This window comes from Perca fluviatilis, chromosome 6, assembly GCF_010015445.1.
Source record: "Perca fluviatilis chromosome 6, GENO_Pfluv_1.0, whole genome shotgun sequence".
Taxonomy (NCBI): domain Eukaryota; kingdom Metazoa; phylum Chordata; class Actinopteri; order Perciformes; family Percidae; genus Perca; species Perca fluviatilis.
Window position 1 is genome coordinate 8,186,729 of NC_053117.1, and position 20,617 is coordinate 8,207,345.

The window sequence follows — 20,617 nt, forward strand, 5'->3', positions numbered from 1 at the left end:
CAGGCACGTGGATTCTAAATTTGTCTTATTGACCTGTCTGTCTGTCTCCATCCAGGCTGCAGAGGTGGAAAGGCAGTTGTCCACTCAGGTCCATTCATTACGGGATGACTTCAGGGAGAAGAGTATGTCTACAAGCCAGCACATGACTCGACTAGAGACTCTACAGGCTGAGGTAAGCTGCTATCAGCACCATTTTTCCCTTTATATTCATATACTAAATTTTACTTTTCCGAGTGCACACACCTTCAGCAGTCACACGCCAGAAGCTTAAAAAACACAATAACTAACTGTTCAAAAGAGTAGCTAGGTACTTTCGATTTCAAGACTAATGTTGCTGCTGCAGTTATTGGTACGTAGTGAGAAGAGTGCCTAGGGTGACAGCAGATCCAAAGGGAAGTTTAAGCAAGACTATGCTTTTGAAAGAAGTATTAAAGGTCCCATATCGTCATATATTTCTTTTTTGATTATAAAGCAGGTTAAGGTGCTACAAATATAAATACTGTGAAATTATCAAAACGCTCAATCCACAGAGAAATGCACACAGCCCATATTCAGAAACTGAGCCTTTAAACGAGCCGGCAGGACTTCCATAACGTTGTGATGTAATAACTATAATATAAATAGGTACAAAGTGCTGCTACAGTGCCATTACACTCATTCCCCAGCTGCAATGACAGTAAAAAGACAAATGCGGAAGACCTTGGAACGCTGACCAATAAGAGCAGACAGGTCTTATTTGGGGGTTGGCTCAAAGAGACAGGTGGTAAAACTGAGCGTTTCAGAAAAAGTGGTCGATATAGGTATATTTAGACAGACAGTACAAGAAAATTAATGTGTTTTTTAGACATTAAAGCATGTAAACATGTTCTAGTAGAAACCCAAAATACAAGTATGAACCTAAAAATGAGCATGATATGGACCTTTAATAGTTTAGTTTAGAGAATTAGTTTTAGAATTCTTTAGTAATAAAAACACAGCCCTTTTCAATTTAATACACTCAGGAGTTTTTGCTACTACAGTTTTCTGCTTACTGGTATGACCAGTAGCTAATGGTGGCTAATGTTAGCTAACGTTGGCAAACTTTAGATAGATATTACTGGGTAACTGACTTTACCAAGGCAGTTATCTCATTATGACTCATTTCTACTTGTGTTGCTGTTGTATTATGTTTACTGCTGTTCTGCAAAAGGTACATGGCCTCGCTTTAAAGTCAATGTTTTTGGTAAATAATAAGTGGAATACAATCCCAGTAAAGAGAAACTTTACTGCTTCCAACACGTCCTATTGGATGGTTTTCTCCTCTCTCCCACCATGCAGTGTTTTTTCTGTTAGGGCAGGAGTGGGATTACTCTCAAACTACTTTTCCTCTCTTTCTGTAATCTTGATCGTTCTCTCTCTCCTCACCCATTCCTCTTCCCTTCACCCTCCTTCCCCCTTGGTTGGAGCAGCAAGGGCTAGAAGTGAGTGGTTACCGAACGCTGTCTGTCTGTCAGACTGCATGCTGCATGTAACGTCTTGTAAAATAATAGAAACAAGGATTGCACCATTGTTTTCTTTTGAATTTGCAATTGCACCTCCTCTGCCCAATTAAATGAGTTGATGATAGACCAAAGTACTTTTATTTCATAGGATAGATTATTGAATCTCACGCTGATTAAAATACTTAAAACTTAAGACAAACACCTCAGCATTTTACGTTTAATGTCTTATAATTTAAAAAACAAACGTATGTTGTCACTTAAAGTATGTAGCTATTTTGACATGTCCATATCCTTTTGGCAATCCCTGTTTCATGAGATCAAGCATGAAAAACATGCTTGGTTGTCAGAGCTTGAGTTGTTTTGTGACGTCAGCTGTGTCATGTATGATATCAGCCAGAAGAGTCATGAACAAAGGTACTGTTAGAGCACAACAACAGATCAGTTTTCCCTGTAGCTTCACTTCAAAGTCAGGCAGAAAACACCCAGACTGCAGAGCCTGTGCTATAATTGGGAGAAAAGGCAACCGCTCTATATTTAGCTGAGATACTGCAATGTCTGGGTGCTCCCACTTTTCCAACGCTTTGCTTTTGTATGACATGTGCTGATGACTAACGGCTTTTTGCCCTATATGTGTGAAGACAGAGACTATAGCGGCCCCCGAAATATCCAGAACCTGGCAATGCGGATGCTCATATGATAATAAAAACAACTGATCCGCATGTAAGCCTCCACACTGTCAAGTAGGTTACCAGATGTAGGTCAAAAGCAGGAGGGATAAAAATGAAGAACTGATGTTTTTTAAATGGGGAAAGCTGCTCAGGCAGCTACAAGGGGACACAATTCATAAGGAACATGTGTTGCTGCAATGCTAGCCATCAGTACAAGGCCGTTACACATGCATAGTAAGGGGGCAAGCTGATATCAAGCTTTGTGGAGACGCTAACATATCGCCAAGACATTCCTGAAGACGAGGGTGGCAACTAACGCCTACACCCGTGCTAGGCAACAGACATTCTTTAGGCCAGTGGGAGTACTTTTTAATCTTGTATAAGAGCCCAGCTTGCCTCAGAGTCAGGAAAACAACCACATTTAACTGCCCCATCTGTCCACTATCCACCAGGTAATCGAAACAATCCTCAGTTTCAACAATGAATGCCTATTTTTCAGCGGCGCAGTAACTAACTGGTGCTGTTTGACACGTTAGATTAAGATGCTGTCGGAGAGGAAGATGGAGCTGGAGCGCCGCGTGAACGCCATGCTGGAGGAGAATGAGCTGCTGCAGAATACAGTGGAGGACCTCCGAGAGAGGACGCTGGTGTTGGAGAGGCAGTCTCACACGAAGGACCTACAGGTACAGACACATGAACAAAGCTCTGTTAGATATGGAATCTTTGAGGAATAGCTACTACCTCTGTAGACACTGTGTGTAGATGACCTTCTACAGAGCTGTTTTTAGTGATGACACACTACTACTAAGGAGTCGACGGACCCATCAGACCTCTACAGGTGCTTCCTGTATACTTTGCACTGTTAAGTCACAGTTATGCCTCCTCTGGTGTGTGTCCAGTTACGGCAGAGCCAGCTGGAGCTTCAGGAGGTTCAGATGTCCCACAGGCAGCTGGCTGCTCGGCTGGAGGAGCTGACGGAGGAGCACAGCCTCCATGGCCTCACCCCGCACCCGTCCAGCCTGCTGTGTGAGATAGAACAGAGCATGGAGCAGGAGGAGCAGGAGCAGGAGAGAGAGCAGGTAATTACTATCAGGCCCCGATCTAGGCATAGGCATTCTAGGCACGTGCCTTGGCCTTTGGCACTACTTTTTGCCCGGTAAAGGCCAATTTATGCATCTGCGTTAAATCAACGCCATAGGTACGTGGAGATACAGACCCTACGCCGTAGCCTGACGTGCATCTCTCAAAAAAAGACACACATCACGGCGACGCACGTCGCTCGGCCGTGGCTTGGTAGCGTTGCATTTCCCCCCCCCGACTCATTTCCTGGTTCTCCTTCTCCATAAACAACATGAAATCAAGGAGAGGGTTAACTTTCCCTGCTACAGATTTCCCACCGTGGTCAGAAAGCACAGAGGAGACACTTTGTTTTCTCTCACTGTGACTCTAGAGTCGCTACTGGCTCTGAAGCTAATCACCGTCACTCTCTCACTCGCTCTACCACACTCCCCACACACACACACACACAAATGCCGGCCCTGCTATTCTCTCAAAGAGATTGATGCACACACCAACGCACAAGTATAAACTCCAGGCCACTTACATAGGCTACGGCAAAAGCTCTGCGTGGAGCCTCCGCAGGACCATAAATCAGACTTAACAGGGAAAAGTCAAAATATATATATATTTTTCCAATCTAACATTTCATTTAAACTTATATTATTATATTGTTTTAAAAAAAGTAAAGTTAAGTAAAAATGTGTTATCGGTTATGTATATTAGCTAGCCATAACGATTACACTACTACTTTTCTGGGATGCTTTCGGGTGCAGCAAAGCGAGAGAAAAAAAGAAGATAAATAAAAATGACAAAGAGGGTCTTAGCAAAAGTTTCTCTCAGGCCCTTTAAATAAGCCTAAATTAGATGCATTAAAATACAAACGTACCTATGTAAATAAATAAGCATAATAATCATGTGGCAGTTCAAAAGTAATCTTGTTTATTCACCAAAATAACAAAGTATCCATTTGGAGGTGACAGTATGCCTAGTGTAATCTTTCCATTGAAATCCGGCTCTGGTTACTGCAGGATTGTATTTGATTGAAAAGACCTCCAAAACTAACGTGAAATACTTTGCTGTGCTTTTCTAAACACTTTTCCCCCCGCTCGTCCGTTTAGCTGCGTCTTCAGCTATGGGAGGCCTACTGTGAAGTTCGCTCGCTCTGCTCCCATCTCCGGGGAAACGACGTCACGGATTCGGCGCTGTCCACTGACTCTTCCATGGACGAGTCCTCGGAGACGTCCTCAGCCAAGGATGTGCCTACTGGGAGCCTCCACACCAGCCTGCTAGAGCTACGGAGGCTCACACAGAATCTGCTGGATGGCAACGAGTCCACGGTAATGAACAACACGCTGGCAACAAGTCAGCACTGTCAAAAGTAAAGCCTCATTTTAGGGCTCCAGTAAGTTCCTAATAATTTCCCTGGAATAACTACATCATTTGGTATTATAATATGGAAAACAGAGACAATGGCCTTAGACACTGTAGGAAATATTACAATAGTAAAAGGGCCGTGTGTATTCGGTCTCAATTCTGCTTGTAAATTAAATCGACAGGTATACAGTGAGCAAGTTTTACCCTTGTTTTTTTAGAATAACTTCAATGCTGTAGGATTGCAGACTGAAGGAGCAAAGGACAACAAGTTAGCACTATTTAGATCAAGTGTAGAATTTGCAGAGTCACATTAGCCTGCTCCGACTGGGGGATCCCGAGGTGTTCCGAGGCCAGGGTGGAGACATAATCCCTCCACCTAGTCCCGGGTCTTCCCCGAGGCCTCCTCCCAGCTGGACCTGCCTGGAACACCTCCCTAGGGAGGTGCCCAGCGGGCTTCCTTACTAGATGCCCAAACCACCTCAGCTGGCTCCTTTCAACGCAAAGGAGCAGCGGCTTTAAATATATAAAAAAAAATAAAGATTAAAACAGGAAGCTTTAAAATAACACTTCTAAACGCATCAACTTAAAAAAAATCTACACATATCAAATCCTTTCTTGAAAGTAATAAAGGACCCTCTGGGACCTGTAAAATAAAGTGTTACCAAAAGAGATACCCCCTGTTGCAAAGTTGCTAACGCAAAAGACAGCTAACTCAATAATACATTGACACGATGGAGCCTCTTTGGGCCTATTTTCAATAATAAGATGTGGGTGGTAACAGCACATATAATGTACATACAGCGAGCGTGTGTTGTGAAGTGGTGTGTGTTGTGCGTTGAAAGGGCTCGCCGCGCAGTGATGAGGAGGCTCTGGAGGAGCAGACGAGGAAGCTAGGAGAGGAGCTGAGGGAAGTCAGAGAGCTGTACGAAGCTGAGCAGGACAAAACACGCAGCAATGAAGACAAGGTGCTGCAGCTGCACAATCAGGTACCGGCTTCAGTAACATAACTGCACATGGGATCACACGTAAACATGCCGTGTATGTACGCATCAATGAAACATAAGAGATAAGGTGATACATAAATGGGTCAAAGTGTGAGCAGAAGGCAGACATCTTCACACTGACGCCCAGACAGTTGATCACAGACCACATCCAGTCTTTCTTGGCTGAATAACGTTGCATTAAATCAAAGAGTGCTTATGTCTAGGGCTGCAACTAATGATTATTTTCATTTTTCGATTAATCTGTCGATTATTTTCTCGATTAATAGATTAGTTGTTTGGTCTATAAAGCGTCAGAAAATGATGGAAAATGTATTTAGAAGATGTATTTATTTTTTACTGTCATAGAGGAGTGAAGAAACTAGACAATATTCACATTTAAGAAGCTGGAATCAAAGATTTTGTACTTTTTTTTCCATAACAAAAATGCCTCCACCCGATTAATTGAATCAAAATAGTTGCCGATTATTTTAATAGTTGACAACTAATCAATGAATCGTTATCTTTGCTGTTCTACTTATGTATAGGAATAACATTTAGACAGCATAGTGCCGCAGATGTAGTCCTCACCAGCAGTGGTGGAATGTAAGTAAGAGTAAGTACATTTACTCAAGTACTGTACTTAAGTACAAATTTGAGTTACTTTGTCTTTTACTTGAATCTATTATTTTCATGCCACTTTCTACTTCTACTCCACTACATCTCAGAGAAAAATATAGTACTTTTTACTCCACTACATTAATCTGACAACTTTAGTTACTTTACAAGTTAAGACTTTTGCACACAAAACACATGTAGTTTATAAAATACGATGTTGTATTAAAAATTAAACTAGCCAACAATATAACAGCCTACAAATCCAGCTGAAATGATTAAACCATTAAACATAGAACTGTTTGGATCGTTTCCAGTTTCTAAAATGTGAGGATTTTTCTGCAATTATTTTTTTACTTTAAGTACATTCTCCTGACGATACTTACGTACTTTTACTAAAATAACATTTTCAATGCAGGACGTTTACTTGTAACAGAGTATTTTTACAGTGTGGTATTGGTACTTTTACTATAGCAAAGGATCTGAATACTTCTTCCACCACTGCTCACCAGTTTGCGTGCCACTGTGAATTTGATGTATGTTGTTTGTAAAGTAGCACATTGCTTCAACCTCGTCTTCTTTCTGCCGGGACAGCTCACTCTCTCCTGTGGGTTTAAAGTGCCATCTTACGTGATTTACACAGAAAAAGCTCCACACACGCACGCACGCACGCACGCACGCACATGGGTCAGCTGTTCTCCTAGGTGACTGGATAACTGAACATTAGTCTCACACATGAGCACCCGGGTATAGCATGGACTTCAGAGACTGGATGCAATCTTGAATTTATGAGGCCTGCGTCTCACCCATCTGTGTCATTCTCCCATGTGACCTGCAGATGGCGCTGCTCTCTGTAGAGATGTGCTCTCTCCGGGAGGACAACGAGCGGATGAGGACGATGGCTGAAGTCCGAGAACCCAGCGAGCAGCTCCAGACTGCTATCAGAGACAGAGACGACGCCATAACCAAGTACGATCACATCACATATGCACATATGCAGATTCTCACAGGCAACTAAACTTTCTTCATCATCATCTCAACTTGTGTGTTTATAGTTTGGCTATGTTCCTATTTGTAATATTAACATTGTACTCAATAAGTTCATTGCTGAGATCTGGGGATATGGTTACATCCCTTAAAGGGGTGATAGAATGATTATATAGGGTATTTCACACTGTTCCTTATGGTCTCCTAATGGGGTATGTAACATTGGTTGGGCTGAAAATGGCCTGGTTGATATTTTATTGGCCCTTATGCATCCCTGTGTTTTGGCCCTGTTTGTAACAAGGGCTTTTCTTCCAAATGGTATGCTCATGAATATTTAGATGAGGTGTGCGCTGATTAGTTGAGCAAATCCCCATACAAACATCACATTAGAGACGCATGCTGATTGGTTGAGCGAATCCCCATACACACACAGAGACGTGCGCTGATTGGTTGAGTGAATCCCCATACACACACATTAGAGAAGCGACAGAATCTCATATTCCAAACACTGCAATGTTTCATTACCAAATTCACTTCTGAAACTTTTTTATGCGAGAAATCAACTATATAAAGCTCAAATATGGGCCATTTTACGAAAATTGATGGCTAATTGCAAATTTGATAAGACGTGTCGGACTTTAGGAGCTCCACACAGTCTGACGAGAAAGCGGCAGCCTGCTGGGCTCCATACCCAGGGCAAAGTCACCCTTTGTGGATTACTGCACTACGGGGCTCCGTGGCCGGCTGCCGGCATAACTATAATATATTTACAGTTTGAATTTCGTCACGGCACTTATATCACAGCTACCCCAAGGTCTTACAAAGATAACAAAAGCTAACCGAGTCTGATTTGAATTTAAGGCATTTTTATGAAGGTGAGGGGTCTTGTTAGAAGGAGCAGCTAGCTAGCTAGCTATATGTCCCATTCAATACAATGGGAAAATATCGCGGCTAACTAGCTACACTTTCGGCATAACTATAGTATATTTACAGTTAGAATTTCGTCACGCCACTTATATAACATCTACCCCAATGTCTTATAAAGCTAACTCTTGTGTCCGATTTCAAATTAAGGCATTTTTGTGAACGCCGGGGGTCTTGTTAGGAGGAGCTGCTAGCTAGTTATGTGTCCCATTGAATACAATGGGAAACGATTGCGGCTAGCTAGCTACACTTTCGGCATAACTATAGTATATTTACAGTTTGAATTTCGTCACGCCACTTATATAACATCTACCCCAAGGTCTTATAAAGCTAACTCTTGTGTCCGATTTCAAATTAAGGCATTTTTGTGAACGCCGGGGGTCTTGTTAGGAGGAGCTGCTAGCTAGTTATGTGTCCCATTGAATACAATGGGAAACGATTGCGGCTAGCTAGCTACACTTTCGGCATAACTATAGTATATTTACAGTTTGAATTTCGTCACGCCACTTATATAACATCTACCCCAAGGTCTTATAAAGCTAACTCTTGTGTCCGATTTCAAATTAAGGCATTTTTGTGAACGCTGGGGTCTTGTTAGTAGGAGCAGCTAGCTAGCTATGTGTCCCATTGAATACAATGGGAAACGATTGCGGCTAGCTAGCTACACTTTCGGCATAACTATAGTATATTTACAGTTTGAATTTTGTCACAGCATGTATATTACAGGTTCCCCAAGGTCTTACAAAGCTTAGCTAACACTTGTCTGATTTCGGATTTAATGCATTTTTGTGAATTTCAGAGGTCTCGTTAGGAGGAGGCTAGCTAGCTCTCATTGATGGACTCCTGCTCACCGCGGGCTCTATCAATGAGACTCAATCAATGCGGACAAGAGGTGTTCATTTCCCCAATTGTTTGTTTAAATAACTCAACACACATATCCATTATAAGATTAACTGGAACCTGCGGTAAGAGATTGCGGGCATAACAAGCTCGCTGACCGCGCTCTCAGTCACACCAGCCATTTAGCAGGAAGAGGGGAGGGAGAACAGCGAGCTGCAGGCCCTGGAGCTCTGTCAGGGCACCGGCGTTTGGTAGTCCAGTCACCCAGAAAAGGATGAGTTTGCGCGGGTATGGAGAACCGTGGGCTGCAGGCCGTGACGGAGCTCAATCGAGCTCACAGATAGGCCGGGGTTTGTGACAGAGGACAGGCAGGGCGGCGATGTAGCAACCCAGGCAGCACCAGCCGCTGAACTCCGACACACAGTCGGACAAAATTTACAATTAGCCATCCATTTTCGTAAAACGGCCCATATTTGAGCTTTACATAGTTGATTTCTCGCATAAAAAAGTTTCAGAAGTGAATTTTGTAATGGAATAGCAGAGCTCTGCATGACCTAGATTCAGAAGACTACCTGATCTCGTCAGTTGTGTAGCCTATGTAAATGTTGGGGCGTGACCGTTCTCTTAATACATCCATGGGCGTGACAACGTCAGGTCTTGGGATGCTTATGTAAGCTTCCAGCTTTGTTGAGATTCGCCCGTTTTCAGCGGCAGTTTCAAAATATGAGATTTTCATAGTAAAGGGGTGTCAATAGGATTTTGAGCTTCTATATATGTCCTGTTTACCCACCGAACTGTCGTTATTCAACTATGACAAGGTAAAATCGGTTTTGCATTCTATCACCCCTTTAAATGTTTGACGGGACAAAAAACAAGAGGAATGAAGACTGAATGAGATGGGCTTTAATTTAAACAGACCTCTAGGTTAATCAAAAGTATTTGAAAGGAAAATGAAAAATCAAATGATAAATTATTACCTGAATTGTCCAAGTTGTTGTAAACATCCATCAAATTTTAATCCGATAACGGGTCTTACTTTCGGTTTTACCTCCAAATATAATGGTTTAGACAATCTTAATTTTCGGCTGCTTTAAGGTGTTGACTTGTTCCCAGTTATCAGAAATAACTTTCTTTTGCATAATTTTATCATAACTGAAAACTACGAGAACAAGACCCAAGTTTTAAAGGTCCAGTGTGTAACGTGTTTAGTTGTTCATTATCAAAATCTGTGTTGCCCGTTCACAAACTTGTCCTTTTTCATGAATATTTACCACCACAATTCCAAGTATTCCTTTTGGCTTGAAATATTACATTTGCATTTGCATTAACTGGGGTAGACGCTCCATATTTATGCACCATCTTGAAATACGTTAGCCGGTAAGGGACATACAGGACATACTGCTCCGCCTTTCGCGTTTTCTGTCACATGATAAACTCACAGGCGCTGCTAATGCTGCTAATGGGTATCGTAGCTTCCTGGCCCCAGCAAGTTTGAAGAAGGAAACATGGAGGACCACACGTATTTAAAATCCAAATTTCAGTAACAGGAGTCTTCTTCTTCGCCCAGAAAAAGAAAAAGGTTATTGAAAAGAGCAAGAGACCGGCTTTTTGAAGTGTGAAGGCTACCGTAGCTGTAATACGTACTTTGAACTGCGTGGTGCGAGAGAGTTTATTGTGATATATGATCAACTCAACGCTAGATGGAAGAAATTCCTACACATTGGACCTTTAATGAACCAGAATTGTCCTTTAAATTTGTTCTTTGACATCACTTCAACACAGGGATAAGATAGATACAGATTATAGATAGGGAAATATGCCTATTTGTTAAATATGAAATATGAAGCTACAGTCAGCAGCTAGTTACCTTAGCTTAGCATAAAGACTGGAAGCTGGGAAACAGTTGGCATGGCTCTGCCCAAAGCTAACAAAATCTGCCTAAAGATCACTCTTTAACATGTTATATCTTTTTCCGAGTGGTGCGTGACGCCAAGGGTAGCGCTCCACCTAGTTGGGCGGCACTGCTCTCCCCATAAGAAAAACAATGGAACAGCCAGTGCAAAGCAGTTTTACTGCGGATCATGTGTAGGCAGCTTTAGAGGTGCTAGTAGGCGGAATTTGTTACCAAAAGGCTGGTCTATATCCTTAACGTTCCACATTGCTCTGGTCCCGCAGGAAATTCCGCCGGATGCATGTATTTTCACTGATGTCCGTTTCCTTCCGCTTTCTGGTGTTGGAATTCGAAACTCCGGTGGATTAATGAGGACTAAGTAGTAACTGCTCCTCAGATCTCTGAAGAGTAAATTGGGACAGCTAGCTAGACTAGCTGTCAAATCTGAGTTTTCTCTTGCACGACTATTTTGCAGCGGCTACGTGCCCATGGCGATTGTGATTGTTTTAAAGAAATGCCAATAAACCAGAGCACGTTTTTATCCCATCCCAGAATGCTATGTGGAGTAGCCAGACCCTCCTCCGCTCTGCAGCGTGTGGATCGTCTGGCAAAGCGAGACTACCATAAGGCTAGCTGTTTCCCCGTGCCTCCAATCTTTATGCTCAGCTAAGTTAACTGGCTGCTGAATGTAGCCTTATGTTTACCAATCTTCTTATCTAATGTGGGGTATACTCCACATTAGATAAGAAGATATCTTTGACAATGGTCAGAAAAGCCCTGATTTTTTTATAGTTCTAAAGATTATCTTGCCAGATTTTCCTGTTGTTTGCGGTATGTTAAAGGTGCTCTAAGCAATGTCACACGTTTTTTAGGCTACAAATGTTTTTGTCATATACAGCAAACATCTCCTCACTATCCGCTAACTGCCTGTCCCCTGAACACACTGTAAAAAAACAGTAGACAGCCCAGGCTCCACAAACACCAACAAAAACTGGGCCAACCTGCACCACCAAACATAACAAACAGTCTTCCAGCGTTCCAGTCAATAATCGACAAGAAGGATTTTAGGGTGGGGGTTGGGGGGAGGAGGGAGGGGCGAGCTAGACTTTGTTTTGTTTGACAATACTTCGAACGTCAACAAGAAGTGACATCACCCAACATCGCTTAGAGCACCTTTAAGAGTGTTTTTCCTGATCGCAGTGATTTTAAATCGCAAATATAATATATATATATATATATATATATATATATATATGTATATTGTTGTGAGTGAGGAACGCCTAGGCATACAGAGCTCATACCGCTTATCAGTGGATCACAAAGGGAGAAAGAGGGTGGGATAAACGGGGAGCTCTAACAGAGCTAATGTCTACAGTGCAAACAGAGCATTAGTCAGCTCCATGGTTAGCTCACACTGTGTGGTGTCTCTTCCATTATCAACATCTGTTGTGGGCCAGGCCTAACTCTCTGCAAGAAATTGAATAAGTAAGTAAGTAAGTAAAATTTATTTGTATAGCACATTTCACAGATAAAAATCACAAAGTGCTTCACAACAAATGGGTGGATACACAACATTTATACATTGCAGTACATAATCAGAAAAGACACTTAGGACACAATAAAACCGGCCTAATCACCCTATGGTCTATTGAAACGCCTCTTTAAAAAGAAGAGTTTTCAACTGAGTTTTAAAAATTTGTCACTGAATCCAAGCAGCGTACGGAAGGAGGCAGTGAGTTCCACAGCCTAGGTGCCACCGCAGAAACGAACGGTCCCCTCTAGTTTTAAAATGTGTGCAAGGGGGCAACGAAAAATCTCTGACCTGTTGATCTCAGACTACGTGAGGACGTGCACGGCACGTATCAGGTCAGAGATATGGGGGGCGCCCTGACCTTGTAGGGCTCTAAAAGTTAGAACCAAAATCTTGAAGTGTATTCTAAATTTCACTGGTAACCAATGAAGTGAAGCTAAAACCGGAGTGATGTGTGCCCGCTTACTAGTGTGGGTTAAAAGCCTAGCAGCAGAATTCTGGACAGTCTGGAGGCGACAAAGATCTTTCTTATCAAGACAAATAAAAAGACTATTACAATAATCTAAACGGGACAAAATAAATGCATGAATAATCATCTCCAATTCGGCCTTTGACACCAAAGCTCTTATCTTTGAAATGTTCCTTAATTGAAAGAAACAGTTTTTAATAAGTTGCTTCGAGTGTTTCTCTAGAGACATGGAAACATCAAAAAACACCTAAGCTCCTGAGAGGCTACACATGCGTAACGAAGAGCACCGACGATGCTGTTTTATCTGAGCGATGCTCTGCTCTGGGGCAATGATTTGTTTGATAGTGTTTCAGTCTTAGCTGAGTTCAACAGTAAAAAGTTATCATTTAGCCACTGCTTAATCCCACTCAGACAGTTGAGTAGGGATGACAGTTTATATAACTCAGTAGGCTTAAAGGATAGAACCCTGAGGAACACCACTCGATAGACCTGCAGTATCTGACATGATCTGATTGATAAAGACACCAAAACTTCTACCGGTAAGGTAAGATGAAAACCATTTTAAAGCTGATCCCGATATCCCTAATAGATCCTGAAGTTTATTAATCAAAATATTGTGATCAATAGTGTCAAAGGCAGATGTAAGGTCCAATAAAACTAACACTGTATGCTTTCCACAATCTGCTGACATCAAAATATCACTCGAAACTTTAACTAGTGCAGTTTCCGTAGAATGTTTTTCCCGGAAACCTGACTGATATTTGTCAAAAATATTATTTATCTCTAAGAAAGTAGTAAGCTGCTCTGCTACCACTTTCTCTAGAATCTTAGCCATAAAAGGGAGTTTAGATATAGGCCTATAATTCATTGGTTGCAATGGATCTAAACTGGGTTTTTTAAGAACAGGTTCAACAATAGCATGTTTAAAAATGTCAGGAACCACACCAGTTAAAAGAGAGGTATTGATCATTTCTACAACACAGGGGCCAATACTATGAAAAACCTGCTTAAACAGCATAGTTGGAAGAACATCACTGTGACAACAAGAAGGTTTCAACTTATCTAGCAAAGTGGTAACCTCATGTAATGTCACTAGTTCAAAGGAGAAACATGGATGAGAAAGCGCCAAAGTACAAGCTTTGAAACAAGCAGGAGGAGGTAAAATACTAGATCTGATATCTTTAATCTTCTCAACAAAGAAGTCAAGGAATACATTACTGTTTGACAAAGAGAACACCGCAATTGGAGGGACAGATGGTGAAACAATTGAATTAATGGTGTCAAACAAGAATTTGGGGTTTTTCTTATTAGAGGATATTAGTAGTTAGTTGTTAGTCTTTTCTAGCACTTTTCAGTTCATTTAGGGGGTAGTTTTAATTCCACCAGATAAAGCCTGTGAACCTTCGGTTAGTTTGTTTTTTCCATAAGCTCTATCTTCCGACGTTTACTTCTACAGCTCTGAATGGATGTATTTATCCAGGGGCAGGGCTTTTTAAGAGAGACAATGTTTGATTTCATAGGAGCCACTTCATCCAAAATTGCTAAACATTGGCTGTTAAAAGACTCAGCATACACATTTGCATCACTGCAACCCCTTAGCCTGCATCGCTCAAACAACATAGAAAACTTCCCAGCAACATCCTGGTTAATAACTCTCCTTTGAATAAGCGTATTTACCAAAATAACGAACTCTTCCTTTAAAGAGTTATTTTACATTCATGACCATAGTAGGATGTCACTAGTTGCTCTGTCTGTGCGTCCTGCAGGAAGAAAGCAGTGGAGATGGAGCTGGCCAAGTGTAAAATAGACATCATGTCTCTGAATAGCCAGCTCCTGGACGCCATCCAGCAGAAGCTCAACCTGTCGCAGCAGCTGGAGGCTTGGCAGGTGGGTCAAAGGTCACAAGCGATAATATTAGTAAAATCCCAATTGTCCTTTTGTAGCATTTTGAAACAGCTATTTAAAGGTTATTACATAAATAAAGCTGTTCTGTAAATGTAGTTTTTGGATTCTTTTTGTTCATCCAATTTGAGATGAAATTAGTAAGCGGACTATTATAAAATGTATATGAATGTAATGTAAATGAAATTGCACTAACTACTAGAACAGTTTGTCCATTTTCCTTCCCTTACCCGTAACTTGTGATTATTATTTGAACACTTATAGAATCTGTGCACATAAAGTACACTAAACTACTCCATTAACTTCAGAGGGTGCATGTCAGTTGGTTGTCTTTAATAGATGTCCATAAGAAAATATATTACATATCGTCGCTGTCGGGTGAAAACATTGTATGTCCAAACCTGTCGTTTTTCAGGAATAAAAAAAAAAAGGCGAATTAAAAAAAAAAATGTATTGAGCTCAGACAAAGTCAGGCAAAACTGCCTCGTCACTGTTTTTGTTTTTTTTAATACTTTTTTGGGCATGTTAGCCTTTAATAGACAGGATAGCTATGGACAGGAAAGGGGGGAGAGAGAATAGCGGAAGACATGCAGTAAATGGCCGCAGGTCAGACTCAAACCCTGAGCCACTGCGTCGAGGACTGGGCCTCTGCATATGGGCGCCTACTCTACCAGGTGAGCTACCCAGGCGCCCCTCTTGGCACTGTTTAAATATTTATAAAACCCACAGACAGATGTAAAGGGTGACCAATAGCATTGATATATTAAAAGAAATTGTAATGACTAAATACGGAGATACAAAGTTTCTGCCCAACAGCGACGATATGTAGCCTGAAGACATTGTGTGTGGGTGTGTGTGTGTGTGTGTGTGTGTGTGAGTGTGTGTGTGTGTGTGTGTGTGTGTGTGTGTGTGTGTGTGTGTGTGTGTGTGTGTGTGTGTGTGTGTGTGTGTGTGTGTGTGAGTGTGTGTGTGTGTGTGTTCCCTCCCTCCCCTCCCTCATCTGTAACTAGCAGCTCTTTCCTCTCTCTTCTCCCTGCCCACAGTTTGCCTCCTCAGGGCTCTTTACTGTTTGGCTCTTGTGGTTTCTGATCTAGTGGCCTTTCTCAGCTTCCGTACCACCCTTTCTCCCCTGTGGTACCCCCCCCTCCTGCCTTAGAGGTGAGCCCGAGCTACGCCATCTTGCCGTTTCACCCTGCACTAACCCAACTATGCCATGCTGAGCCATTCCATGCCAAGGTTACCTGACTCAGGAGAGACGCCCATCCCAGCTCCCTTTCTCTCTGAACCCATTCACCACCACAGAGAACCATCCAAACACACCACCCTCTCTCTCTCTCTCTCTCTCTCTCTCTCTCTCTCTCTCTCTCCATACACCTGTATTCCCTAAAAGGTTTTAGGAGATTGGTCCACTGGTCAGCTTACCTGTTGAGAGATGAGAACACAGACACCAAAAACACGCCCATATCTCCAATCCATCCTAAACTAGGGTGGTGTTTAGTTATAGTAATGCTACTGCTAAGTGATATTAGATGGCCTCCAAAGTAAAAAAAAAAAAAGAAAACATTAAAAAAAGTGTGTTTTCATATTCTAAGTACATGTTTTTTTGTCTCACATCACAATTGTTGCCAACCTGATTTACTGTAGCAGCTTGTCATTGCCCCCTGGTGGCTTTATCTCTCAGGAGCTACTAACAACCATCCATTGAATGTCAAAGTATTTTATCTAACAGGATAGGAAAACGAAAAATATATTTTTTTTCTGCAACACAAAATTGTGTGTTTTTTTGCGGACTTTGCTCTAATGCTTGCATTTTCTGAATATTTTTTACCTCCTTCTGCCAATATAAGCTACTCAAATAAATTAATTGGCAACCGGTTTTGTGCTCATGTAATTGAATTGGTTGGAGGTTCGATCCCCCGGCTCCTCCTGCCCACATGTCCACACTGAACACTGATGGTCAGGCTAGCACCTTGCATGGTAGCTCGCTGTCATTGGTGTGTGTGTGTGTGTGTGTGTGTGTGTGTGTGTGTGTGTGTGTGTGTGTGTGTGTGTGTGTGTGTGTGTGTGTGTGTGTGTGTGTGTGAGTTTAAATGGGTGAATGAGAAGCAAATTGTAAAGTACTTTGGCACGGTATGAAATAACGTTATAAATATAGTTCTTAAATATCCATTGTTTTAGTTTTGTGCTTCTTTTTTTTGCACATATTCCTAAATAAAGGTTTTTAATCAAATTATCACACTGCAAATCTGAGGCCAGATTTTTAAGTAAACAACAAATGATCGACCAGGGACGAAAGGTGATTGTGGTGTCGCTAATCAATACCTAACAGCTAACTTGATCAATGATTCCGATCTCCCTAGAACTTCCTGTACCACCCCACCTGTGTAACATTTCTCTCCTGTCTTTCTCTCATCCACGTCTGTGCCCATGGCTTTAGGATGATATGCACAGAGTGATTGACCAGCAGTTGATGGACAAGTACCAGGATGAGTGGCGCTCGGACCCTACCTCCCTGCCAGGGTCGTCCAGGGCCCATGGCGGTCAGTCCTCCAGAAGAGCTCACCGCATCTCCGACCGGGACAAGAGACTTTTCTCTTTTTTCAAAAAGAACTGAGCCTCATTGGAGCACAGCAGACAGACAGAGACAGACGAGGCCAGGGACAAGGAGGGAGTGACATCACAGTATCGGGGTAACAACACAGCCAAAGACGGGCAGTGGCACACACTGAGGTTTGGATTGGGGGGAGGAGGGGGGGGGGGGGGGCGCGTCATTTTGCACTTTATCTGTACCATTACTCTTCTCTTTACTGATTAATTGGTGACTGCTGACAATGAGAGACTGACTAAAAATAGGACTTCCCCAGAGGCTTCGGCTTCAGCCCCACTCATAGAAAGCTATCGGTCTTACAGAACATGAACAGGGTCACAAAGTTTACCTTCAAAGAGGAAGGTTTCCTTGTAGTGCCTACAACCATCTCTACTAGCCCACTGCCAACTCTGTAGAGGGGGGAAACACTATGTACAAACTCTTACTGTATGCATCCCAGTTATCAGGCCAAGCAGTCTGGGGAACGACAGGTGGATGTGTGGGACATTGCAGGATTGTAGGAAAAGATGTGGATAGCAGGACAGAGCTGTACATCAGAATATGATGCAGCAGCCAGCCCGCGTGGGATCTCTCAGGTTTATTCATTTGTTCAGGGGATGTTCACAACATGAGGCAACAGAGCTTGACGCATCAGGACCATAGTGTGCTGTATATCTGACAAAACCAATGACAAAAAGAGTGCTTATTTTCTTATTCACAGCAGCGCAGGTGAGTGTATTGCCCCAGGCCCAAACTTCCAATCAAAGTGAGAAAAAAAAAATTACATAAATGATTTAGTATAACATTTTCAAGTTTGGGGACTTGCAATAGATATATTGAAGCTGCATTTATCAATATTTTTATATAAACAATGTGTAGTGTGAAAAGAGCCACTCTTAGTCAACCCCCCCCCCCAGTGAATTATCACCCAACTCTGCAGTTTCCCCTCAGCTCTACGGAGTGTTTTAACCTTTTTTTTAGCTCATTGTTTTGGTTTTACGACCCTTTTGGTTTCCCCCTTTTTCTTGGCAGCTGACAGCTGTTTTCAGCAAAAAGCTGTAATAAACTGATTGCACTCTACCTGCTCAGCACCAAACCGCCGACAGACAACGTGGGCATCCAGCTGGTGAACATTATGGAGCATTTAGCAGCTAAAAAGGCAGATAGATTGGATAGAGACCAAAACAGCCACAGTAGAAGAAGAAGAGTAAATATTGGCCTTAAACCGTGTTGGGTGGCAAGAAACACGACTCCCAATTATTGCTAAGGTTACACCGTGCCTACTGGATGTGTGAACAACTGGTGGCTAACATTTGCAAAACAACTTTAAAAAGGGGAGTATATGCATATGTCTTTGCAGCTAGTTCCTTAAGCCTAAAAAATTATCAATTTGTACAGCTTTAATGAATAAATGAATGTTAAAATTCAAAGAAGCAGAAGCAGAGACTTTTAGTCCCTAATATCAAATCCATTTACCACAATGCAACCAATACCCAGTTTTGTTAACAGATGTTCTGTTATAAATTTGTAGTTTTTTAGCCTGAGTTGCGATTAAATTTTCTCAGATTTAACTAAGCTCTTTCAGAACCACAAGACAATTGAAAAACTGTTTATTCTGGTTATGCTGAGAAATATTCCCATGACTAGTAAACTGACTTTTATGAGTAAAAATCCCCATTAAAGTTTTTTTCTGTTGTACGACTAAAACAACTTTTGAATGTACACGTTCCACCAAAACAAGTTCCTTCCCGAGGCAATTTTGTAGCGGCACCGTGGCTCTGCGTGGCGCTTAGCACCGCCCAAGATGACTGTGATTGGTTTAAAGAAATGCCAATAAACCAGAGCACGTTTCTCTCCCATCGGCCCATCAGACCCTCCTCCCTACTGAGAGGAGGGTCTGGCAATGCGAGACTTCCCCAAAAGTAATGACGCATATCACCATGGTACCATTTAGTACCATTAGTTGTATGTTTCATACTGAGGTAAAACAGGATCAAACTTGAGAAGGGAAAGAGGATTCTTAAATTGAGTAACCAGCACTTATTAGTTGGGCCTGTGGGTCTGTGGTGAACTCTATGAAGCCTTAATGCTCATCTCCAACATCTGAATAAACCTTTGTGTGACTGAAGATAGTGATATCGTATGTCTGGGTGGTATCATTTTTCCACACGTCACGTTATATTTTACATTTAAAATATATATAATTTTTTCAAAAAAGAAAAGAAAAAGGCGCTGTCCAACATTGTCCTCGTGATGTCAATCATCTTCCTAGCTGACCAAATTTTCTAAATGTTTACATCAGCTTAAGGGAGGAACTATGTAGAATGCCAATCAACCCACCTCAACAATAACCTGTTGAATTGTCTGTCATTAGAGCAGAATCTCCACTAAACCTCCTCTGCAGCAGTCCACACTGGAGCTGCTTTGGTTCAACACTAATAGAAAAGGTCTACCTCCATTCTCATTGCTTCAACACTTCATGGGCACTTTGTTTTCCTAGCTGCCGAGCTTCCGTTATAGGTGCCATTACCTGTGACACCGTTAGTAATACAGCATGTATTGACCCGGACATCTGCGATCATGGATGACTTACCGTGTGGCACAGTGATGTCTCATGTCTGTCTGTGTTTGAACTCATGTCTAATGCAGCTGTGCAAACCTATGCAGATGTCTTCTTGTCATCTCAGCTGGTTGTTGGGAAGGATAAACCCAAAGAGTGATTTTTTTTTTTTTTTATAAAAAGTCAAATAGGTTTGGACGAAATCGTTATATTTATAAGAAAAAATGCATACCTTTTTGAATGAAAATCTTTTTTTAGAGAGAAATATACCTGTACGTTGTTATTTCTAGGCTGTTTGTTTTTTCATGCGTGTCCTAACAGTGAGCGGGTATTCCACTGGTGAGTTGGACATATCACTCATATGTATGTCTATTTGACTGTTGGGGTGTGACATGAAGTAGAGCTGGCAAGAGATTCATGAGTACTTCTAAGTTTTGCCCAAATTGTTCACCAAAAGGATGCGTGACACCAGGAAAATGCCAAGAAGCATCATGAATCTCAATTATTAATCCAAGAGTGCCCCATAAAATGCAACTTCAGCTGACAGTTCTTGGACCACTTCCTGATCAGTCATCCTTTATAAACAAGAGAAAATCTATATCACTCTGGTGTCTGCCTGTTATATATACCATGCTAAAGCCAGCAACCAGTTAGCTTAGCTTATAAATCATTAATAAAGAATCAAGACAGTCTCACTTTCCAATAAACTAACAGCAAACGTTAACAAGTCATCTGTAAATATAAATATG

The 20,617-nt window shown here is 41.8% G+C and overlaps 1 protein-coding gene across 2 annotated transcripts in view; it reads left to right on the top strand.

Moving 5' to 3' along the window:
• bicdl1 (BICD family like cargo adaptor 1) overlaps positions 1 to 17,458 on the top strand; it is a 31,627-nt gene extending 14,169 nt beyond the window's left edge. The window contains exons 3-11 of one of the 2 annotated variants that reach the window (XM_039803057.1): positions 56 to 172; positions 1,449 to 1,460; positions 2,686 to 2,832; positions 3,049 to 3,228; positions 4,327 to 4,545; positions 5,425 to 5,568; positions 7,016 to 7,146; positions 14,586 to 14,706; positions 17,159 to 17,458. In XM_039803057.1, the coding sequence (XP_039658991.1) occupies positions 56 to 172; positions 1,449 to 1,460; positions 2,686 to 2,832; positions 3,049 to 3,228; positions 4,327 to 4,545; positions 5,425 to 5,568; positions 7,016 to 7,146; positions 14,586 to 14,706; positions 17,159 to 17,335 (1,248 nt within the window). In that variant the 3' untranslated portion in view covers positions 17,336 to 17,458. The remainder of the gene's footprint in view (positions 1 to 55; positions 173 to 1,448; positions 1,461 to 2,685; positions 2,833 to 3,048; positions 3,229 to 4,326; positions 4,546 to 5,424; positions 5,569 to 7,015; positions 7,147 to 14,585; positions 14,707 to 17,158) is intronic. The other variant, XM_039803058.1, reaches the window with a different exon arrangement.
• Positions 17,459 to 20,617: the final 3,159 nt, after the last annotated feature.